The following is a 23,023-nucleotide window of genomic DNA, read 5'->3' as shown; positions in this document are numbered from 1 at the left end:
GCGGTTCCCCACCTGCAGCAGCACTGGATCAGCTGAGCTAGAGCTTCCCAACTTCCCAACTGCAACCAGGTCAGTAGGTGCTCAGGAGGTGAAAAGTGCTCTTTAAAATACACAGTAGAAAATCACAATTTTTAAAAAGATCGAGAACAGACCTCCCGGCTTTCCGCCTCAGGAGTGTTTCAAATGTTTGGCGCGCTTGTAAATCAGCGCGACTATAAGGCCGGGGAAAAGTGGGCGTGGCCTCGAAGTGGGCATGGCCTCGAGAGTGGGCGTGTCTGTAGGATCGAGCGCGCGATGGCGGCAGCGCGGTTCCCCACCTGCAGCAGCGCTGGATCAGCTGAGCTAGAGCTTCCCAACTTCCCAACTGCAACCAGGTCAGTAGGTGCTCAGGAGGTGAAAAGTGCTCTTTAAAATACACAGTAGAAAATCACAATTTTTAAAAAGATCGAGAACAGACCTCCCGGCTTTCCGCCTCAGGAGTGTTTCAAATGTTATGTACCCTGCATAATGATAACCTGCCAATAATAATAGTTTACAAAAAAAAAGCCAAGAACTACATGCTGATCTGATTCATGATTGTCCTTTAAGCTATTCCCAACACAGCACTTAATAGATATACTTTATAACCGCTCATTCTAGCTGTTACAAATGTGCTTAGTGTTACGTTTTTGGGCGTTGATTTGTGCATATTGAAAGTGTTTCTGACAGTAATACATAAGCAGCCAATTATGCACATATGAGAGAAAAGAAGAACACTTTCAAAAAGGAAGATGAAGCAATGCCCAACACTGGGTGTGAAACTAAGAAACCTTGGGGTCTATTAGGATGGCGGGCGGATTCCTGTCCGCCCGCCACCCTAGCGGTGCCGGGACCGGGCGCCAGTGGTGCGGCAGTGCCGCACCGTCAATTAGGATGCCACCGCCGTTGTGGCGGTGGTATCCCGCATTCACAGCATTGTGGCGGGCGGTGCTCACAGCACTGCCCGCCACAATGTTGTGAAGAGATGTAGTGTATTGGCATGCATACCGTGACAGGCACTGCGGAGTGCCTGCCACCTTGTCCATGCCAATGCTGGGGGGTACCATAGGTACCCCCCAAGTGCAGCCCCCCAACCCCCTGGGTCTCCGCCATGGAAAGGCATGAAAAATGCCCCATAATAATATGGATGGCGGTGTCTTGCAGACACCGCCCCCATATTGAGTCCCTTTTCCGCCCGGTCGATATTTCAACCGGCGGAAAAGCGGCAAATGGTTTTCCTGTCCACCGCAGTGCCCCCCGCCATACTAATATGGCTGGGGTGAACCAGGGACATATGGCGGGCGGATCTCCACCGCCAGCCCAGCGGTAGAGATCCACCCGCCATCCTAATAGACCCCTTTGTGTCCATTACACTCTCATTAATGTGATATGGCAGGTATCCAAACGTCCATTATACTTATTACACCACCTCCTAACATGTCGAATTGGGTGTTCATTAATGAGCGCTGATGTTCTACTTTTGTAACAAATTCGCACAATTTACTTCCTTGGAGGCTCATACAGTGGTATAAAAGTGCACATAAAATAAAGAAAGCAATTTGAAGAGCAGCTTAAGAAACGTTTGCTATATTATAAGTCTATACGGACAGTATAAGGTAGTATACACCCTGAAATGGGATCAACATGTTTCGACACCCTACTTGGCCACAGCCTTGTGCATTCTTCAGGACCTGGGCACGTAAGTACTTATAGGGTTTCTTACGTGAGATGGCAAAATATTTCATTGAATGCCTGGAATTGCAGAAAATGCCTGGTTCTTGCATTGTTGGGACCAGAAACAGCCATAAAATATAGGTAGACACCACCTCTAGCTCATTAAGATCTTGAACCTCCCAGGTATAGTTCTTCTATCACTCATCCCAAGTGTTGCTCAATTTGTTAAGCAAAGGGTTAAGACTTCGACAATATATAATGTGAGTATTTCCCAGTCAATATGATTGATGCACACATAGTCTCCTTCATGGGTATAGAGTTACACACGATAAAGGGTGACTCTTGAACAGGATGCTAACAAAAATGACACCTTCAAATGGGTCATATCAAGATGGAGGAGAAACCCTAAACTGCAGGGACGCAGGTGAGAAATCATATAAACTATGCATTAAAACATCCTTCCGAGGACAAGGGAATTAATACTTTTCAGGTGTATCGGGATAATCCTGCTTCTTGGTTTAAAACAAATAACTTTTTTGCATAAGTGCTCTCTACATTAATTATGTCACTTTCTTGCATCTCTCGCTATCACCCAAATGAGTGGTAAACCCCTATATGGAATTAAACACAAATTAAAATCAAGAATACATCAAATTTCATTTATATTCCAAATCCATTTCTATCTTTTCATTGTCAAACACACTTTGTACTTTAGTGTGGACTGATTGTAGGAGGAGGATATTTAACTCAGGGTTGTAGAGAAGTGTGGCTCAATGGTTAGAGCGGCAGACCCTGATGCAGAGTTCTGGCCCGGGACCAGAGTTCAATCCCCCGCCTCGGCGGGTCTTGGATTCAATTTTCTCGGACCTGATAATTCTCGCCTCGGTGCCTATTCTAATCTTGGGTCCCACGCTGCAACTCTGGGCAATAGCTTGCTTAATCTCCACAACGGCCGCAGCAGCGCTGGGATGCCTGGCTTCACCATGGGGGTGCCCAGGAGTGGACATTTCACAGGGAAAGGCCAGGAAGGGTTCCACAGCGGTATGAGTAAAAGCGCCAGGATACCCCCGTTGGGGGTGGCAGTGCGCTATACAAGTACATACACATTTGCATTTACATTTAGGGTTGAAGTATATTCCCCCAGAAGGAAATGTTACGCATAGATTTCGTTGAGGCCCCTAAGTAAGGCCGATATGCCCAGACACAGGACTCTAGTAACTGTGCCGAGGACTCACTGTGCACCCCACCAAGGATGGCCAGCAAGCTGAAGCCAGTGTGGGATAGAGGGGACATGGTATGGCTGTTTCTGTGGGAGGAAGACCTGGTATTATATGTGTCAAACTGTATGGCTGCGTATCTCGTGCTGCGTCATGAGATGCACAGTGCAATCCGTATAATTGTTATTGCGAGTGTTAGGCCAACGTCCTAGGTTCTGGTTCGTTGGGGGTTGCGGGTTGACTCTGACCGTTGCTCTTGACGGACGTGGACCTGGTCGTGGCTCACCATACAACACCAGGCCTGGTTTGAGTAAGGTCTATCCCCTACTTAGTGACAAATGGAGCATAAAAAGATGACTTTGGCCCAGTGTAGTCACTTCTTGATTGTAGGATGATCACAGCCTGTTTATCACGGGACGTGTTCTGACTGAGCCTCGCGGTCACTGAGCGCACCATGCTGCTATACTATGATGCTGCAGTGAGTCTCTCCCAAGCACCATCAGTGGGAATGACGATCCCCCGCCTGCTGAACCCAGTCAGGCACCACGTTCACTCCGCCGTACCTTTTGTCAGTCTCCATTCCGCTTCATGATATCTGTTTATATAATTTAATTGGATCCTGAAAATTCACCTACATTGCCCTGTGGTGCTCACCTCTAGACCCATGCTTTGATAACGGAGGGTGGGTCTCTACCAATGCCTTGAGTCTGGGTACCTTTACCAAACTCACAGGGGAATCTGCTCCGAGCACCCTGGTGCTTACCTCCTCTCCAACTCTCATGCACTCTCAGGGTTAGCCAAAGCTCCCTCAGCATTCCACAGTCACATCCACAGAATAGCATGACATCACAGACACCGGCTGCTCGGCTGAGTTCGCATTCACCTGTGACGTGATAGGCACCAGCTGCTCGGCTGAGGTCACATTCACCTGTGACGTCATAGGCACTGGCTGCTCAGTTGAGGTCAAAATTAACCTGTGACGTCATAGGCACCGGCTGCATGGTGGAGGTCACATTCATCTGTGATGTCATATGCACTGGCTGCTCGACTGAGGTCACATTCACCTGTGACGTCATAGGCACCGGCTGCTCAGCTGAGGTCACATTCACCTGTGACGTCATAGGCACCGGCTGCATGGCTGAGGTCACATTCACCTGTGATGTCATAGGCACCAGCTGCATGGCTGAGGTTACATTCACCTGTGACGTCATAGACACCGGCTGCATGGTGGAGGTCACATTCACATACAACATCATACGCACCAGCTGCTTAGCTGGGGTCACATGAACAGCGTGACATCACAGGGACCTACTGCCCAGCTGAAATCACACGTCCAGTGCAGTCCCAATACTAAAACGTTAACTGCTGAAATAAATGGCACATTCACTCTCAGACATATCATGGCTAGCTCCAAGTCAAATATAGCTTCCAGTGACTTAAATCAAAACCGAGATGCTGATCCGAAAGATAGATTTTGATTATGTACAAACAGGGCTGACAGCACATTGACAGCAGATCCCCCAAAGGTACTTAGATGCAGAAGCACTGAATGAACATAGTCGCATGTGTTACATGATGCCATTTCTAATGATCTGCCACTGTGTGATCTTTGTCACATTTCCTCCAGGATGAATTCCTGCTCCCTCACAGGTTCCTGCTGTGCAGACCTTGCTGCAGTTCTTAGTACGAGTCAGGCTCTCACAGCCCTGCATCTGGATTATAACAAACTGGGAGATTCTGGAATCGCACAACTGTGTGAAGGACTGAAACACCCGAACTGCAAAATACAGACCCTGGGGTGAGTAACTGCTGGTCCTCTTGGCTTTGTGGCAGAGACATGATTGTTCTGTAGGGAAGTGTGGGACCCTTTGAGAGGCTGAGGAAGAGCATCTAGGCCACTGTTGGCTTCTGTCCATGGCTGGTGCAGCTCAAGGCTCTGTGCAATAACAAGAACCACTCTATCCAGCTCCTGTTACCAAACAAAACAGGGTCAATAACAAATGGGTTTTAAAGCAATTGTCCCAATAAACACACGCGCACACACATCACAGGGCAGATGCCAAATTCATTACCACAGTACACTATTTACCACTTCACAGACTGCATGTAATTAGACAGTAAAAGAACTATCCTAACAGCTATGAGGCCTCTTCATTATGATTTGATTCTAAATAATAAATAAATGTAACTCCTTGCATCCTAGTTTGGTTGAAATCACATAACATGATGGCATGAAGCATATTGCTGATATCCTATTTATCACCTCTGCTGAGGGAGGGAGGAGCATCATGACTCGATGGAAAAAAACAAGGTTAAAATGATTAGCTTTGGTTACAGTGTCTAAAGGTAGATTTATAAAGTCTCAGAAATTCACTAAAGACAACAAAGTGTGGTGTTGGTTATGCATTAAACTGAAAACCCACTGAATCTTTCAAGAGATGGTCAGGACCGCAGTCTATAGCTTCCACAACAGCCATGCACACCATAACTCGCTCACCGGATGCACTGCTCATGACCTCACCCTCGATGTGACTGGTGTAATGACAAATCTCACTAATATTACAGGGGCGATTAGGTACCACATTCCCTTAACAGCATGAAAGAATTAACTATGAATTTATAGGTTGTTATTTAATGACAATAGGGCATTACAGGTATTGGTATTTATTACTATAAATAACGCATGGCCAAAAGCATTGCATTTAGGGTGACCTACAGATTGTTATCTCCATCATGAGTGCAGTGACGTATGTGATGAGTCATAAGGCCAAAATAATATTGGGAATATTGTAGTCAAATCACAGGGAGCAAGTGTTATCCCTTCTGTGTGTGGTTGTCTTCTGTTGTAAGTCCATTCATTAATAGTTTAGTGGAGGGCACGGTTCATGTAGGAAATGTTGTCAAGGAAGGGGTGGACTTTATGAGGACCAAGAAGTGCAAGGTAGAGTTGAAGAGGTTAAAGAAGGTGTGGGACAAGGTGTCTGGCCAACATGCCTTGCATGTGATTTCAACAAGTGAACAGTTGCAGCACTTTCACAGGAGAGACAATAAAAGAAGGTCACACTTGCATTCTCTTCCGGATAGTTGAAAGGGGCTGAGTAGAGTTATAATCGAGAAAAGGGTCACTCGTGATTTATCAGTAATCTGCTCGCTCCAGACATTTTCATGGGGAAGCACATTTGTCTTTTGAAAGTGATGCTTAGGAACACATCTGTTGAACAGGATTTCAGCGAAGATTTGTAGGTGGGTGACACCAGTGAAGGAGTATGACCTTCACTTGGAGTTTGTACCAGAAATTGACTGATGGTCAAAACTGCCTGAGCCGATGAGGAAAAAGATATGGGAGGATTTTTCAGGAACTATCTCAGTATATATGAGGATGCACTGTCATTGGCGGAGCGCAGTGCTGAAGATGAAGAAGGATTTTGAATGGGTCTTCTGGAAAGCGTAAGGGGAAAGTTGATAGATGTTGCATAAAAGGTTATGTTGGTATCATCAAAACATAGGAAGATCAGAGTTCCTTGGACTTTCTATTATTTTTTACCTAAAACTAGGCACATGTACTTATATCCCACTGGATTGTCCAATCAAACGTAGGACCAGAAATCCCATAGAAAGGATCTAGATTATACTCTTGCCGCAAATTTCTCACCTTAAGTATTATTACTCAGCAATATCTATTCAGCACCAACAAGCTGTATAGTGAAATTCTATCTGCCACTCTGTTCCTGGACAATAGAATAATGATGACACCTGAGCATATTAGGCAGCAAGCAGCAATGCTGGGGTCATTTCCCCGTTTTCCATTTCTCATCAGTGTGGATCCAGAGCTTTCCCAATGTCTCACTGACAACATTTCTAAGCATGGAGACAGCACAAACTTTTAGGGTTTCAATTCTTGCCACAGATGCTGCAGAAGATGTCCTTTTAGGATACACATAGTGTTGGACTTGGCCCTTCTGGCAAGTTCACCCCTAGAACTTTTTGCATTTATCCTAGCCTTTTTCCTATGTTGTACTAGTGGTTTTAGGCCTCTAGGCGCTTTTACACTGTGTCCCAGTGGAATGTTTGTGTGCTCTGAGTATGTTTTAGTGGGACTGACCTGCCCTCCCATAGGAATGCATGGGGTATCTGAGTGACCGTGTTAAGTCCTGATGTGAGAGGAGTGCAGGGTCGAGTTTGGTATGTGCGAACTCGTGAGATTGAATGCTGCGCAATGATGTGTGCTGCGTTACTGTGTCTAGTGTAGAAGTGCCACTTCTAGAAGCTGGCTTGTCTGTGTAATAAATGTGAAGTGACTGTCTGGCTTGTGATTGGCCTGGCTCCAAGAGTCAGGATGGGTCTGCCCCGGTGGTGAATGGAGAGATCTGCATGTTGATGGCAGGGAGGAGTACACCTGGGACCTGAATAGGGCTGGGCTTTCCCTCCACAATGCTGGCTCCACCCCCTGGGGTGCGTCTGATGTCCCTGGCCTGTCCTGTGAATAGGGAGAGGGGCTGAGGAAAACAAAGTGCTCAGGAACCAGTTGCATCTGGTTCGCCCCTTCCCTGCACCTTTGGAGACAAAGGATTCTGTGTATAAAAGAGGGGCTGTGACCCCATGAAAATGTTCTTGTGTTCTGACTTGAATCTACCAGGGGCGTGCTGCTGCTGGTGCTCAGGGGAAGGCTTGCCTCACTGGGCCCTGCCCAGCCCCTGGATGCCTGGAGGACTTCTGGGACCATTCTGACTTTATTTTCTTTGCTTCCTTGCTGGCCTTGTGGACTCTGGGCTGCCCTAGCGCTTGGGGAGCGTTGTGTCTGCAATCTGCTGAGAAGCGCTTTATTTTTATGGCAGAGCGCTTCCCTGGTTTCACCGAGCGCCTCTCTCTGCCAACTGCAGCGCTGGGCTACGATCTCCTTAGAGGGAATCCCCAGCGTAGGGATTCCCCCTCATTGTGTCCTGTTGCGGGTGCCCACCCCGCTGTTTGTGTGCTTTTTGCGGGTGGCCACCCCGCGTTTGGAGCCTCATCGCGAGTGCCTACCCCGCTTTTGCATGTGTAAGTAGAGGGAGCCTACCCCTCATTGCAGCCAAAAGAAAAACTCCCGGGACACGACTTAGCGTGACCCAGAAGACAGGCACCGTTGCCTGGTTGTGGGCGGGACATTGCGGCCGCCTGACCAATCGCAGCGCGGCCGGAAAGGAAGTGCGGCCGGGAGCGTGGCTGCATCCTTCAAGGAGGGCGGGAGCCCACCCCGCCTCCACGAGCCGATAGGTAATGTCCCGGGTCCCAGGAGGGGGCCCGGGTGAAGTCGACGGAGAGTCCAGGTGGGAGCCCACCCCGCGCTGGACATGGTGAGGAGAGTCCCGGGTCCTAGGAGGGGGCCCGGGTGAAGACGGCAGCGCGTGGCTCCCAGGAGTGAGGGAAGCCCCGCCCCGCGAGAGGAGTGCTGCCGGTCCGCCTGGGTAAAGAGGAGTCTCGCCAGGAGGAAGAGCCCGGTGAGTGAGGGCTGACATCGGGCAGGCTGCCACCATTTGTTTTCAAAGTCGCCGTGAGGGCTTGGGGGCATTGTCGGCACATGGAGGGTGCCGTTCAGAGCCAGTATGCTCCAACGTTGGGGGCAAGTTGGATTTAAAAGCCCATGGCAGATTTGGCGCATATTGATTTCAGGAGCCCCGTGTGGCTCCACAGTACTGGGGGACATGTTTATTTTTAGAGCCTAGGTGGCTCCAACGTTTTGGCATATTGTTTCAAGGGCCATTGAGAGCCCATGCCTCATATTTAACTTCCACAGCTGTGCAGCACTTAGTGCCAGCTGCAGCGTTTAGGCCCTGTTCTTGTCCCCAGCTGCCCAGCAAGTAGTGGGCAGCTGCTACGTTTAGGTTCTGGCGCAACCTGGACCCTAATGTGATTGAAGTACTATTGTGTTTAATGCTTTGGGTGTTAGGAAATGTACCGTGTGTAGTATGTTTTCCGCACCCTGTGTTTTTTATATATTAATGCGTTGGGTGTTAGGAAATATACCGTGTGTAGTATGTTTTGCGCACCCTGTGTTTTTTATATATTAATGCGTTGGGTGTTAGGAAATGTACCGTGTGTAGTATGTTTTGCGCACCCTGTGTTTTTTATATATTAATGCGTTGAGTGTTAGGAAATGTACCGTATGTAGTATGTTTTGCGCACCCTGTGTTTTATACCTCTAGATATGATTTCTGCATAGGAGGTTGTTGTACCTGTTTAGGTTTATGTTAGGGAGAATATACTTCCCTTTGTGATGTACGCCCCTAAGTGTAATTATACTTGGGAGGTAGGGTCTAATGCGTTAGACTGGTGAGAGATTGCATAATGTGTTTATGCCCCTGTGATGTATACAGGATAGGTTTTATACCTGATTCCATTGTGATAATGCTGAGATCATTATTGCGCTAGTAGTTCCTGGTTGTGCTCTACAGTTATAATTTGTGTTACAGTTGGTATATGTTCTACATTTACAATTGGTGATTTGTGCTAATTCTGACAGTGGTCCATGTAGCCCTGTCTTGTGTAAATAGTCCCCTGTAAAATTCTGCCCAGTGCCAGTTGGCACAGTGTAAATTATGTGATTATTATCTAATGTGTTTATCATAATACAAAGGCTATTGTTTATATATAACCTTGTGTGGAGTTTCTTTTGTGGTGTGCCTAGGGTGTTGTTGCTGTGTGCGCGCGCAAACGCTTTACACATTGCCTCCGGGATAAGCCTGACTGCTCGTGCCAAGCTACCAAGGGGGTGAGCAGGTGTTATCTTTGGCGTGTAACTCCCCAGCCCTGACTTAGAGTGGTGGTCTCTGTCTGGCTTTGGCGCAAGCCTTAGCCAACCAGAGATCCCATTTCTAACACATGACAACTGTATGTGGTGAATTAATGTGACCCCTGAGCAACCCAAATGTCCAGAATAACAGCTCATGAGTACAGTAGTGTTTCTTTACTCTTCGTCTTTTTATTTTCATTCTTCTGCACAATCACAATGCATTAGGTGTTCTTAATACAGTCCGTACTCACTCTAATAATTCCGATAGCCAACACGTTTCGTCATCAGGTACAAGATACCGCCAGTATACACGCAACATTGCAGTACTCTCCTTTTCCGTCGCGAACACGAGACATAGGTTGTTGATACCCCGACAATATGGAATAGAATTATACACAAGAGGAGGAAGATTACTTATTTTTTAGCACTGATCCATGGTGATACATGAGACTGATTTTTCAACGAAGCATCTTTAGAGTCAGTTATATGTATAAATAGCCCTGATGACATCAAAGGTTCATGTACCTAATGACGAAACACGTGTTGGCTACCGCCAGGACACATTTAGCTGCCGCCCCTGAGACAAGTCTTACTGGTCCTGCATGTGATGGCTTCCCTAGATCTTCTTGACACCTATTTCCATCATCCTATTATTTCCACCTACAGTCGTTACCTGAGGTTCACGTTGAGATCCATTCACACTTATGACCTTTCCACATGTCTTTACAAAAGAGCTAGCAGTTGTAGCGGCTTCACTGCTATGGTCAGGAAGCCATGAATTTCCACACTTGAGAAGGCTACCTAGCGAAAGCGGAGTCACCAGCACTGTTCAGGGTACACCTTTGTCAGACAATGACCCTCTTCTATCACTTGGGCTTTACCCACAATGCACAAAAATCCCACCTCTCTCCTACACAGAGACTGACCTTCATAGGGGTGTAGCAAGGACAGCCTGCATGAAGAACTTTCCTCCTAAGATGTTCGCAGATATTTGAGAGATGATTCTGAAATTTCTTCTCTGGTTCAGATCCCAGGTCTGGCGGTCTTGTGTCTGGCCTCATGGCCTGGTGCATTCTATTGGTGCCACACACTTGATGGCAGGTGGGTGTCTGAATTTGCAGTGGCTCCAGCATAGAGAGTGTCCTGGCTAAGGTGCATATCTCCCTCTCTGTGCATCCACATTTCCACTGATGGATGGACCCCTCTAACCTTTTGGTGGGTTGTCTTTTCATCTATCTGAAGGCTGAGGCTACTGTAAAGGTGGATGTCTCCTCCGTGGTCGAGGGTGTACATCTGGGTGACATGACGTGCATAAATGTGCTTTAGCTGCATGCAGTCCACCTTGCAATTAAGGTTTTTCTCCCTTCTGTTTCAGAGAGAAACATTTAGATTCTTTCAGACTACACCTCTGCCATCCATTATATCAACAGACAGGGCAGTGAGGGGTGGTGGACTCTAGGCTGGGAGTATTTCGCTTGTGAAAGTTGGCACAGGACTGGGAAATCGTAATAGGAATGGCTCACCTGGGAGGCTTTCTCAGTGTGAGGGTGGATGCTCTCTACCACTTCTCACAGGAGGTCCACGAGTGATATCTGTATCCTTAATTGGCTAAAGTGATCTTCTTCAGTTTGGGGTATTCATTCATGGATCTCTTTGAACAAGTTCCAGAGCACAAAGTATCTCCAGTTTTCTGCCTTACACTTCCCTCCCATTCCCACCCATTCCTCTTCTCTCATAAATTCTGTAGGAAGGTAGAAGAGGATCGAGTACATCTGATTCTGATTGCCTAAGACTGGTTGCTGAGGATCCGGTATGGTGATCAGTTCACATTCAGAATTTTGCAAACCTTCTCTTCTATGAAGAGTGGACCTGCTCTCACAGCAGAATGGTCAGGTCTTCCACCCTAATCTCAAAAAGCCTGCACTGCACATACTGAGATTGAGCAGTGCCACCAAGAACACCTAGAATCATTTTGTTTTCCTTCTGAAGTGCACACATCATCTTGGTGGGCAGGACGCCCGAAACAAAGTCCATCTATGCTGGTCCCATCCTAAAGACAGCTTTTTTATAGTGGCAATCACATTAGTGTGCGCGGTTGGAGAATTTCAGGCCCTCTCAGTTCGCCCAACTTTTTCTACTCCGATATTGGTCCTTCGAACCTTCCCATCCTTCTTACACAAGTTGGTTTGTACATTTCATATGGTCCAGTCTATCACACTACATCTTTCTTTCCTACTCCACATCCAACTGAGGGGGAAGAGCGGCTGCATTAATGTGACCCCAGAGATGTGTTCTACTGCATTGACCTTACCTATCAGGAAAAAGTTCAAAAAAAGGTAAGGAGGTGACCAAATGCACCTTTTTGCAGGGGCGCATCCACTGTTCCAAGATATGGTATGCCTTAGCCAAAAAAATAATCTGGACGGCATTCATGCTGATTTTATTAGAGCGTTGGCCACCTCCATGAGTTTCACAATTTCACACCATCATCCACATGCACTTATGCCATGATGAAAACTCTCCCGTAGACTCATCCCACTGTCTTGCACTCAGAAAAACCTAGACAATGTAAAGCATTGAGTAAAACCTAGAATTAGGAATGCTGTGGAGAACGTAGTCGTTACTCCTCAAAATCTGAGAACTGAAGCCAGCTATTTATTCAAGTTCTCAGTGATTGCAATACTGTAAAGAGAACCTTCTGGGTTGGGAGATCTTGCCTTGCTTCATTGGCCGCAGTTGTCTGGGATGTGATGCTATATAAGCCACATTAAGAGCCATGCCCAATTGCTTGATCTGAAGTTGCCTTCAACAGAGGTTGGTGTTCACCTGGTTTCTCTGTTTAAAGAGACATTTAGCATGGACCTGGGAGTTCTTCATCACTTATGTCCCCTAATCCCAGAACCTGGTCTTGATAGTCCGCATCTGTCAAACTTGGAGGAAAGATGTAGCAAAGACAAAGATGTTATTTGACAAGAGATAAAACACAAAAAGAAAGAACTTGGAAAAGAATAATATTTTATTTTCACAGGACTTCAACGAATCAAGCAAATACACATGAATGTTCATAAACATGTGAAGTATTGTTAATAATATTGGTACACTAGTGTTGATTTGTAAGAGATACTAACAGTTGTTCTGAGTGCTGTTCTTTTTCTTGGCAGAATGTAAACATTTTGTGAGAAGGTAGGAGAGATAAATCCTCATTCTCATGAGAGACAGAAGACACACCAAATATCACAACAGTCTTCACATGCCCAAGTTAAAACCCATTTCTAGAACCCTCCCTTTCCCCACCCCCATGAGTTCACAGGGTTACCCCTCGCAGACTCCCTGTTGTTTCCACAGTTCACAAGGATTCATACGTTAGTAAATTAATTTCTTGCATTTAAGACACATTGAGTGACAGAGACCAACACATGAGAGGCGTTCCAGTTGCAGACATGTGGAGATTGACTACATAGCGATCTTTGCATAATTTTGGTATGCACTGCTGCCTCACGTCTTAGGCACACATTGATGAGTACTTTGTCAAAGCTGTGTTGCATGAATTCATTGCTTAACCAGCACTATTTGATGCCATGTCCCAGGGAGACATTGCTTTGTGACTAGTTTGCTGGAAGAATCTGTTGGACAGTGTATCTGTCGAGAGAAAGTTACTTACTTTTGGTGACTTTTTTCTGGTGGATATATAATCTTCCATCAGTTTCCTCAACACCCACCTTCCTCCCACGACGAGTTAATGCAATGACTAAAAAGATCTAAAAGTAAGTTAACGTGTTATGTTCTGTATTTCTCACCTAATATACTCTGTTGTCATTGTGTCTGGTTAAAGAGCTGCACCTGAAGCCACATGGAGCGACCTGTCTTTACTGGAGAGATGTTACTGGGGAAAGCTTGTTCATAGCATGCGTGGCTGTAGATAAACATGTTCTGCATATTCCTGCAGCCTGGTGTTGAGGGCTGACGTCTGTAAGTTGTTTTTCTTCTAAGAAGCTTCAAATCACAAAATTCTTTGCGACTGCACCCTCTTCCCACAACGCACCAGGACAAAACTCCACCTCAGATTGGTTTTTTTCCGCCACTGGTATGGGACGTTTTAGTACCAGCTCAGGGACTGATGTGCTTTCAACCTGGACTTCCTGGCCCAATCAGCATTGGGTGAGCAACAATTGTTTGTCCGCCGACCACAACAATACAACCTGCTTGGCTTTTAAAGCATTTAGGTGCAAGAAAACTATCCTTCACCAATAACACATATCACAAAATGCAGGGACACGAGTCACCTGGAACATGGGACCTGTTTGGATCCGAGTAAATCTTCACTATATAGGAAGAAGAGCCTTGGCCTGTTGGTGTACAACCAGCGCAGGGAACCAGAAGAACTGTCCTCCAACGTCTCAGAGGCGTAGAAAGAGGAGCTCCTATTATATCAAAGCATAGGCCCTAGGACAAAGACTATCCCAGGGCATCCATTCCATCTCATGCCCTCGAGGATCAACCCCTCGAATGTGCTTTTGTGTGAAAGCCGAGCAAAGTTCACAAGTGTCAGCACCCAGATACTTATGCAAAAGCATAATGTAACCCATTGCTGCCTCAATCTTGAAGCAGTAACTACTAGAAAACAACGAAGATGGCACACAATAACAAAGCTCTTGGGGGTGTTCGGTAAGGGACACCAGGGAGGAGATCCTGTGGACAGTGAGATTGCATTACTATCTCCTTTTTTAAAGTCAGAATACAGTCCTTTACAAATAATTAGGAAAGCACTCTTACCTCTTTCTTTAAGGACTGGTCTACAAAGATGGTTGATTGTTACCTCCTATAGCATGAGGGCCGGGGAGAGGAGAAATGATTAAGGACGCTGGTTGAGCTGAAACCCTGTGATGATAATTTGCAGTTATCCCTAAACCCTCCTGCACACTCACATACTTGTTTCAGCTTTTATTTCAGCCATACGAAGGAGATCAGGTCTACTGACAGCTCTTTGTTGCATAGACAGGCAACAAAAAGAGGAAGGTGGTTCAAAAGAGAATGCTTCATCTTTGGATTTTGCTGTGCATACATGTCTCCTGTGTGATGGCAAATTTAAAAAATGCATGAACGGATCCAAGCCAGTTCCACCAGGGCAAGCTCTTCCACAGAGGTCTTGTTGTAGATATGTGAAGTGGTTACCCGGGCTTGCCTTCACTCCTTCGCTAGGCACTACTGTTGAGATTCAGAGATGAGCATGGATACCCATATCATCACTACATCTTACAGGATTTCCTTGTCTGAATTCTGGTCAGACTCATCTTATAGGGGAGTATTATTGCTTGGGGCTCTAGTCAGAAGGTGAGGAATCGGCAGGTAGAAGTAACCATCAGAAGAAAAAGTTACTTAGCTTTGACAATGATCTTTCTGGTGGATTGCTTTACCTGCCAACTCCTCACTGACCCTTCCCACCTCCCTGTTCTGAAGAAAATTCATATATAATAATAAGATACCAAACTAAGTGGCCGATTACTATACGGCCGGTAGAGCCTTTATGACTGAATCGTAATAAGCAGGATGGTTTCCTTTCCAACTGCCTCATTATGTTGGAGGCAGTCGTTAAGGAAACAGGCTGCTCATTCCGGCTGCCTTCTGGCTGGCTCAGAGAGCCCATCCACCAGTCGGAAGCTGGCAAGTAATCTCAATGGAGGGTCTTTCCGCCTTTGAGATTAGACTCACTGTTTCCGACATGGTTTCCATGCTGGCCTGTCTGACATGGAAACCATGTCAGAAAGCATGTTTGGGGGTCCCCAGCAGGACCCCTTCTGGTGCACGGCCTCCAACCTTGTGGCAGGCACCTTATATCGCATGCAACCCTACAAGGTCCTGAGGTAGGAGGCAGTGCACAGCAAGATTTACCTGAATTTGGAGAGTGTCTGCTCTCAAAGATGTTGCACACCACATGGCCAAAGCTGTAAGACTGCTGTGCGGTATTTTATGCCCCACAGGGAATAAGGAAGGTGATTCTTTGTTGCATTGTGGCATCTGAGGCTCTGTGGTCAGTATCTTTAATTTTAGTTCTATGATCCCAATCCAAAATGGAGTCTTTCAGCTCTCATACGGTTGTTCCCAAAAAGAATATGGCAACCTGTTTCTTCCTGTGGCTGTGCTTCCTCTACATAGTGATATATTGGTACAAAGGAGGGGCAGGCTAGCAGGAGAATATGTTGCAACGTTTCCAGTTGCTCCTGGAGGACACTTCCTGATTGAAGTTTACCACTTCTAGTTGGTAAAGTGGTTCTGGAAATAAATCGCCTATTCGTTAGGGTCAAGAGCTCCCAGATTAAGGTACATCTGTCATGACCTGCTATTGAAATCAGCCAGGTATAGATCACATATACAACTCTTAATCCAAAGGTATCCAAATAAGACTAGTATGGTAAGATTGATGCTGTGACCCAGATGTAGCATAGGATTGGGTTGCCCTTGCGTCACGCTGTCCTTAGATCAGATTTACCAAGCCACGTGGCCCTGCATTGCTTGGTAGACCTTCAGTAACGCAAGGCAGCACAAGTCGCTGCCTTGCGTTTCTCTGCACCAAGAAGGTGTCCATCAATGTATTTCGGCGCATTCCCAGACATACAACAGATATACCTGGGAATGCGTCACAATACTACGCCTTCTTGATAGAAGCACAACAAGGAAAAGGTGCTGTTAGACCTGGCACCTTGGCGTGGGTCTCCCTTCCATTTTTTGCTGTTGCCTCATGTGTTTTTGCTGGTGTTAGATGCTCAGGGCACTGTGCCACTGCTGTCCAGTGCCACAGTGCAAGTGCTCCCTATTGTAAATTGATGTATGAATTAGTGATTCCATGATTGGTTGGTTTTGTTTACTTGTCAGACACTAGTACAGTGCACCAAGAGTGCCCAGGGCTGGTAATCCGAATACTGCTGGTGGGCCTGCAGCACTGGTTGTGCCACCCACAGAAGCAGCCTGTAAAAGTGTGTCTAAGGTCTGCCATTGCAGAGCCTTCGTGCAGTCTGGCACTGTCATGCTGACTGGGCAAGTGCACCCACTTGCCAGTCCCTAAACCTTCCCTTTTCTTCATATCAGACACCCCTGTGGTAGACCTGCACTATTGCAAGGCTACCTGTTCTCCATAGGCCAGAATGGGCAGTTTGATTATTATAATCCTAACTGACACAGGGAACATGGTAGAAATTCGAATTTAGTATGCCTGAACTCAGAATGATAAAATACACCTTTTAGTGAAGTTGGTTTTAACATTCTGAGTTTGAAAATACCACTTTTAGAAAGTAGGTATTTTCTTGTCTAACCATTCAAACCTGCCTCTGCTCGGCTGTGTATTCCTTGTCTGGAGTTTGAGTGACAGGGCTGGGGAATTCCAGGAGACAGGGTGAGGTAGCCCAGTGGTGAATAGAGAGATCTGCATCTAGATGGGAGGGAGGAGTTTCACCTGGGACCTGAATAGGGCTGTGCCTTCCCTCCACAATGCTGGCTCCACCTCCTGTGGTGCGTCTGATGTCTCTGCCCAGCACTCTGAAAGGAAAGAAGGAGTCTTGTAAACAAAGTGCTCCAGGACTAACCAGAACTGGTTTGGACTAGGCAAAGGCCCCTCTGCCCTCAGAGGACAAAGGATTTTGGGGTATAAGTATTGGGACCGTGATCCCAAGAATTTAGATCACTTTGGGAAACCAGAATAAACCTTTGCTGAGGAGAGGAACCAAGAAGAAACTGAGGAGAGACTATCCCTGCAACTGGGGGATTGGCCTGCAGTGGTTGCCTACTGCCAAAGAGAGGAGAAAGGAACTTTGTGTGTACTTTTGCTCAACTTGTGAAGGATCTCCAAGGGCTAGTAAAAGAGCTTGCCTCCTGCTGAAGTATCAGGGACAACAGACTTCAACCACCAACATCCCAGAGTTCTTTGGAAGTGCCTGCTGCTGTTTTGGGCCTTCTGAGGGACTGCGTGTCGCAAAGAGCTGGAAGCGCGACTCACGGAGAAGAAGCGTGTCGCCGTCGCAGCCGCTGCCGTCGCATCATTGAACAAGGGTGTCGCCGCTGTAGCTGTCGCATTGCACCGCATCATGAGACGCGCCCCGCAACACCGGAGAAGTGTTTTGCCGTCACAGCTATCGTAGCTGACGCATTGCACCGCATCAAGAGAAGAGTCTCGCATTGAGGAAGAAGCGTGTCGCAGCCGCTGCCGTCGCATCTTGGATGACACCGCTGTAGCTGTCGCATTGCACAGAATTGAGATAAGCGCCTCGCACCCACAGAGAAGCGTGCCGCCGTCGGAACTGCTGCAGTTCTCGCATTGAGCGGAAGCGTCTCGCATCGCTGGAGAAGAGTGTCACCACCAAAGCCGCTGTTGTCGCATCACTGGACAAGGGTTTCGCCGCTGTAGCTGACGCTTTGAGCCGAGATCTCTCGTAACATCGGAGAAGCTAGCCGCATCAGGAAGATCGTCACGTCTTTATTTCTTTGCACCAAACTTTCATTGCATCAACATCGTTGCAACACTTTCGTTGCCCTGCATGTCGCATCTATAGGTACATTGACTTAAAGTGTCGCATTTAAGAACTAAAGAGAACTAAGCTAAATTCCACCATCTTAAAGTAACAGTATTGTGACTTTTTGTCATTTATGGTCTTGTGGTAAATCTATATAAAGAATACTTATTTTTTATATAAAACTTGTGTGGTGTCCATCTGTAGTGTTGTCCCTTGATTACTATATGTGTTCACTAATGCTTTACACACTGCGTCTGAGATAAGCCTGTCTGCTCGTGACAAGCTACCAAGGGGGTGAGCTGGGGTTACTTTAGGAGTGTACCCCTTTACCCTGACTAGAGGCGAGGGTCCATATTTGTCACAAGTGCATACCTGTGCCAACTAGAGACCCCCAAGTCTAACAGGCGCACAGACAGAATATCAAGTTTTTAATTTCGACCTACCATAATATCGAGGTTTAAATATCGTAGGTCAAGAATATCGACTGCAAGAATATCCTGGTACAGAATATCGACAGTAAGGTAAGAAATATCATTTTTTTAAATATCGAAGACAGTAATATCATTTGTAAAAAATATCGTTGTTAATAATATCGATGTTTATATTAGTGTTCTGTATTTTAGTATGTGTGTTAAAAGTATGTGATTTAATTTTTTGGTATAAGTGTAGTTTTTTTTATGTATGTGTTAAAATTTTAGCAGTAAATACTTTTATGTAAATTAATTATTTCACAAGCGACTAGGTTTCCCTTTCTATCGTATTTTTCCTCAAGTTTCCATGAAGCATTAGTCAGGTTTCTTACCTTTTTTCCCCTGCTTCCATAACTTGGGCAATGTGTGATTGTCGTAATCGACTATCTGTTGCCCTTAGTTTCCTCCGGCCCATCGTTTCCCCTGGCGGTCTTCTTCTCTTTCATTGTGGACTTTCCACAATCTGTTTATTCTTTACTTCTCCTACTGCTGCCGGCTGGCATCCTTCCCCAGTCTGTGGCTTTGGTTCTTGGACGGTTGCCCTTGTTTTCCTGTAGTGGGCGATGCCTTCCTCTTCCTGCTATATGAGTCATTGTGTTGCGGTTTCCCAGCTTAGTCTTTCTGTCTCCACCTCAGTTACTATCGTAACCTCTTCTTTTATGACGGTAGGATGTATTATCTCTGTCACTCTGTTCTTGGAGTGTCCATCATTCCTCCACGTGTCATCCTCCCACACACTGGCGGAGGACATGAGTTACCTTCGGAGGAGTGGATAGATCTTTGTTATATCCTGTATGACTTGTGTGTCTACAGGGATTTCTTTATTTTTTTATATGCATGTATATACCTATCTCTTGAATGCATCTCTTGTAGGTTACTTCGTCCTTGCATCCCCCGATCGTAGGTCGCATCCCTTTTTGGAGCTGCCTCTTTACTGGTTCTATACAATGTTTCTTACAGCTTTGTAGCTTTCTACTTCCTGCGTGCTTCTCGTAGTCCTTCTTAGTGATCAGTCCTTCGGAGCACATCTTGCTTCACCTATCATCTTTCAGATAGTCTAGTCCCTTTCTATCTTTTCGACCAGCTTCTCTTATTGGGGATCTTTGATGAAGTCAGTTTGCAGCCCCTCCTCCAAGAATGGTATTGCTTGGGTATCTGAGTCTAAGATAAGGAAATCTGCTACTAGATGTCTCTATCAGATTGACAAGTTACATACGTTCGATAACTCCTTATCTGGTAGAGACAAAATCTGGCTTTAGAGTCCTTATCGACCCATTCATCCTTCCCACTCAGCGAACTGAGGGCCCTGTGGTCTCCTAGATCCCCACTTTGCTTTCTACTGCAATTCTTTCAATCTGTACATTTTGATACAAGATTTTTTCCCTTTTTGGCACACTGTTTCCTGAGACTGTTTCTTTAAGTGGCTCCGTGTTGATGGCGCAGAAATGGTCACAAAAGAAACTGACATCAGCGTGTCAGGGTAGGACTTATATTGACTCCGTTGACGTCACATTTGAGGAGCGCCGTCGCTGCGGAGTCGCTCAGTGCCCTATAGCAGCACGCAGAGGGACTGCTAAAAACATTTGCGGATCCAGTTTGGCACCTGGGGAGGATTCTAAGATGAGAAATCTGCGGCTGGATCCTGTCTCTACCAGATAAGTCCTTACCTAAGGGAGGTAACTTGTCCGCTATGTCCAGTTCCTCTCGGTGCCGAAAAGCATGTCAGAGTGTGTAGCAAACCTCAGTGGCCCAGTAAAAACTAGGGTTGTTAACATGGCAGTGGGAAAGAAGTACAACACCTGAGGATCCCTTGTACATTACGGGCTATGTACCGTCAGATGTCCTGGTTGTTCATACAGCTAGGAAGAAGAACTTCACCCTGAGCACCTGAGATCCACCTTCACTGGACAAGAAATGTAGGAAGATTAATGTTGCCAGAAAAAAAGCATCTGTTACTGCAGCTACATAGTGCCACAGCCATTTCATTCGGCTTGTTTTCCAGATATTACTGGTACTGGGAAGAAATCGAACAGCTGGGTAAACACCTGTCAGAGGCATACCGTAAGAGAGGAGAGGCATATGTTCAAGAGGGGAGAATTATCTCCTGTTCCAACATCCAATGCAACACAACATCCTGAGACACAAACTCTAGGGTTATACTTTGCAGACACACTGGTCTCTGAGTCTCCAACTCTGTCCTGCAGGCCAACAGCAGCTGCTGAATATCCACTTGATAGGGAACCCTTATAAGGATCTGTAGCAAATTGGTTCCACCCATTGAGTCCCTATGAACTTGTCAAATATGATTACTTAGTTATCAGACTTTTAAGTGAGGGAGTCTCACTACCTGAAGCTCATTTACTGTAAGTTCACTGTGAATGGACTGCGAGTACTAACCGCCAATGCCTGCCTTCTAAGATAAGGCTGTTGCTGTACAGCTAGGGTAAGAGGCTCTGGGCCAGTTACATGTAAACACATGAGCGCAAACCTGTGAGTGCTGCATGTGTGAGACTACCTTTTTGTGTGTCCCAATATCTGCGCACTGGTAGCTTGTCACAGAAGGGGCTCTTGAAGGATTGGTACTGACCTGGACTAGGTCTTACAAATTCATGCTGTAGGTCTCTAGTGCTTATTGAAGGTATGTGCTTCTTACCCTGTATTACACATTATAGGTGAAATCTGCGCAAAACATTTGTTTCACTTAGACCTACAGGGTCCACTGAGGTATCATACTAGGGGTAAACATATCTCTAATGTCATTCATACACCTCTTATGGCGCTTTAAGAACTGTTGTATTTTCCTGGCTCAGCTCATAATCATCTTCCAGAGTTTTGTTGCATCAACTGGGCCATTAGCCATTAACAGGGCTTGACCCAGTTCCCGGAAAAGGAAGATCTGGGGAGGAAATTTTCATCTGGACCATCTCAGGTCCATGGAAACTAAGGAGGAGGGCTAGACCTCTGGAGCCTACACAGGAGGGGTTCACCTTTAACGTTTTGGTGGGAGGGATCAGGCAGCTGAGCCATTGGGGGCAGAGCTGAGGCTCTCATGGATGCTCCTTCCACAGACATCTCAGAATGGTGTGCAGGAGGGTTGGGTCTGGGTTGGAGTGATGATGTGGCACCCTAGGTCTGACAAGGGGTGCCTTGCACCTAAAACTTCCACCCGTACTCAAAAGCCCTAGCGCAAGGAAGAAACAAATAGGAAGATACTGGATCTGGAAGTGATGATGATGAAAGGATGCCATACTAGAAGGAGGAGCCACCGGATGTCCCACAAGGAGGAACTGTAGGACTCTGATGCCTGCTGACCCTCAGGACTAGGATGGGTCCCGCCAGGGCCAGTGGTGCTGGCCTCCTTATGCCTCCTGAGAAATAGGTGGGGAAATGGACCTGCCGGGGGACCCTGGATGGTTCCTCTGGAGCTTCATTGAACTGGCCCTTGACACTGCTGCTCACACACAGGTGTTCTTCAAGACACCTGGAGGCCATCAGTCACAGTGAGTGTGGCAGGCTGGGTTTTCTATTGCTGGCTGTGGAGGGGCTGAGGAAGATGCCCCCCTACTTAGAAATTAGAGATATTGCAGGTAAAGAAAAAGTCGAGCGCAGAGATCCAGAAAACATAGCTCCCCCAATAAAGCACCATTACCAACCTCGTCCGTCTTCCTCGTCACAGTCACTAAGGAGCACCCAGTGTTCCAGACACAGCATGTACCCATAAATTAAAAATGTCCTCACCCAATATGGCCGCCTGACAGGAAGTACCTGTCACCTGGCCTATAAAGGTGGGACCAACACAGGAAACATCCTATTTTTTTCTCTGTGTTCCTGCAGAACACCCATCCTCAGAACGAGGACAGTAACGTTTTTCTGGTCTCAGTAATGTATACTTTTTATTTTCTGGGGTCTGCTCTAGCATCCCCGTTTGCTTTACAACTGCCGCTTCCCTCCTATTTCTGTTTTGAAAGGGGCGGCGGCTTTGTTTGGCACCACACCCGTGCTGAGCGATGGGGGCGGCTGCCTGTCCACGTTGCCCGGCATTTTAAATGCCTTTGCACCGCCCCTTCCGCGCTGAGCGTCTGGGGTACAGCAGTGCTGGGTTGGTGGCGTTTCTGCCTACATGCGGTACTTTTGGTGCTCCTACACTTGAGCGGTCAGGTGCGTTTCGTTTTACTGCCTCTTGGAGGCTGTGATGAGTTCCTATGGTGTGCGCTGTACTTATTTGGCCTGGCGACCGGCACTGCCGTTCGGGAGTTGGAATTCCCAGTTCGGGTCTCGGCGGCGCGACAATATTCGTGCGGTGTTTTCACTCATGTATAATTCTGGCCGAGCCGCTTACTGCCTCCCAGTGATCAGTTGCGCTCTTTATCTGTT

The 23,023-nt window shown here is 46.6% G+C and overlaps 1 protein-coding gene across 1 annotated transcript in view; it reads left to right on the top strand.

The window, feature by feature from the left end:
* The window catches only part of LOC146822247 (ribonuclease inhibitor-like), a 125,808-nt gene that overhangs the window by 84,941 nt on the left and 17,844 nt on the right, over window positions 1-23,023 (top strand). Inside the window, exon 11 of the mRNA XM_085613378.1 lies at window positions 4,537-4,707. Coding sequence (XP_085469504.1) covers window positions 4,537-4,707 — 171 coding nt within the window. The remainder of the gene's footprint in view (window positions 1-4,536; window positions 4,708-23,023) is intronic.

This window comes from Triturus cristatus, chromosome 6 (assembly GCF_964204655.1).
Source record: "Triturus cristatus chromosome 6, aTriCri1.1, whole genome shotgun sequence".
Taxonomy (NCBI): Eukaryota; Metazoa; Chordata; class Amphibia; order Caudata; family Salamandridae; genus Triturus; species Triturus cristatus.
Note: the sequence above shows the minus strand (reverse complement) of the source record. Positions and strands in the feature narration are given on the sequence as shown.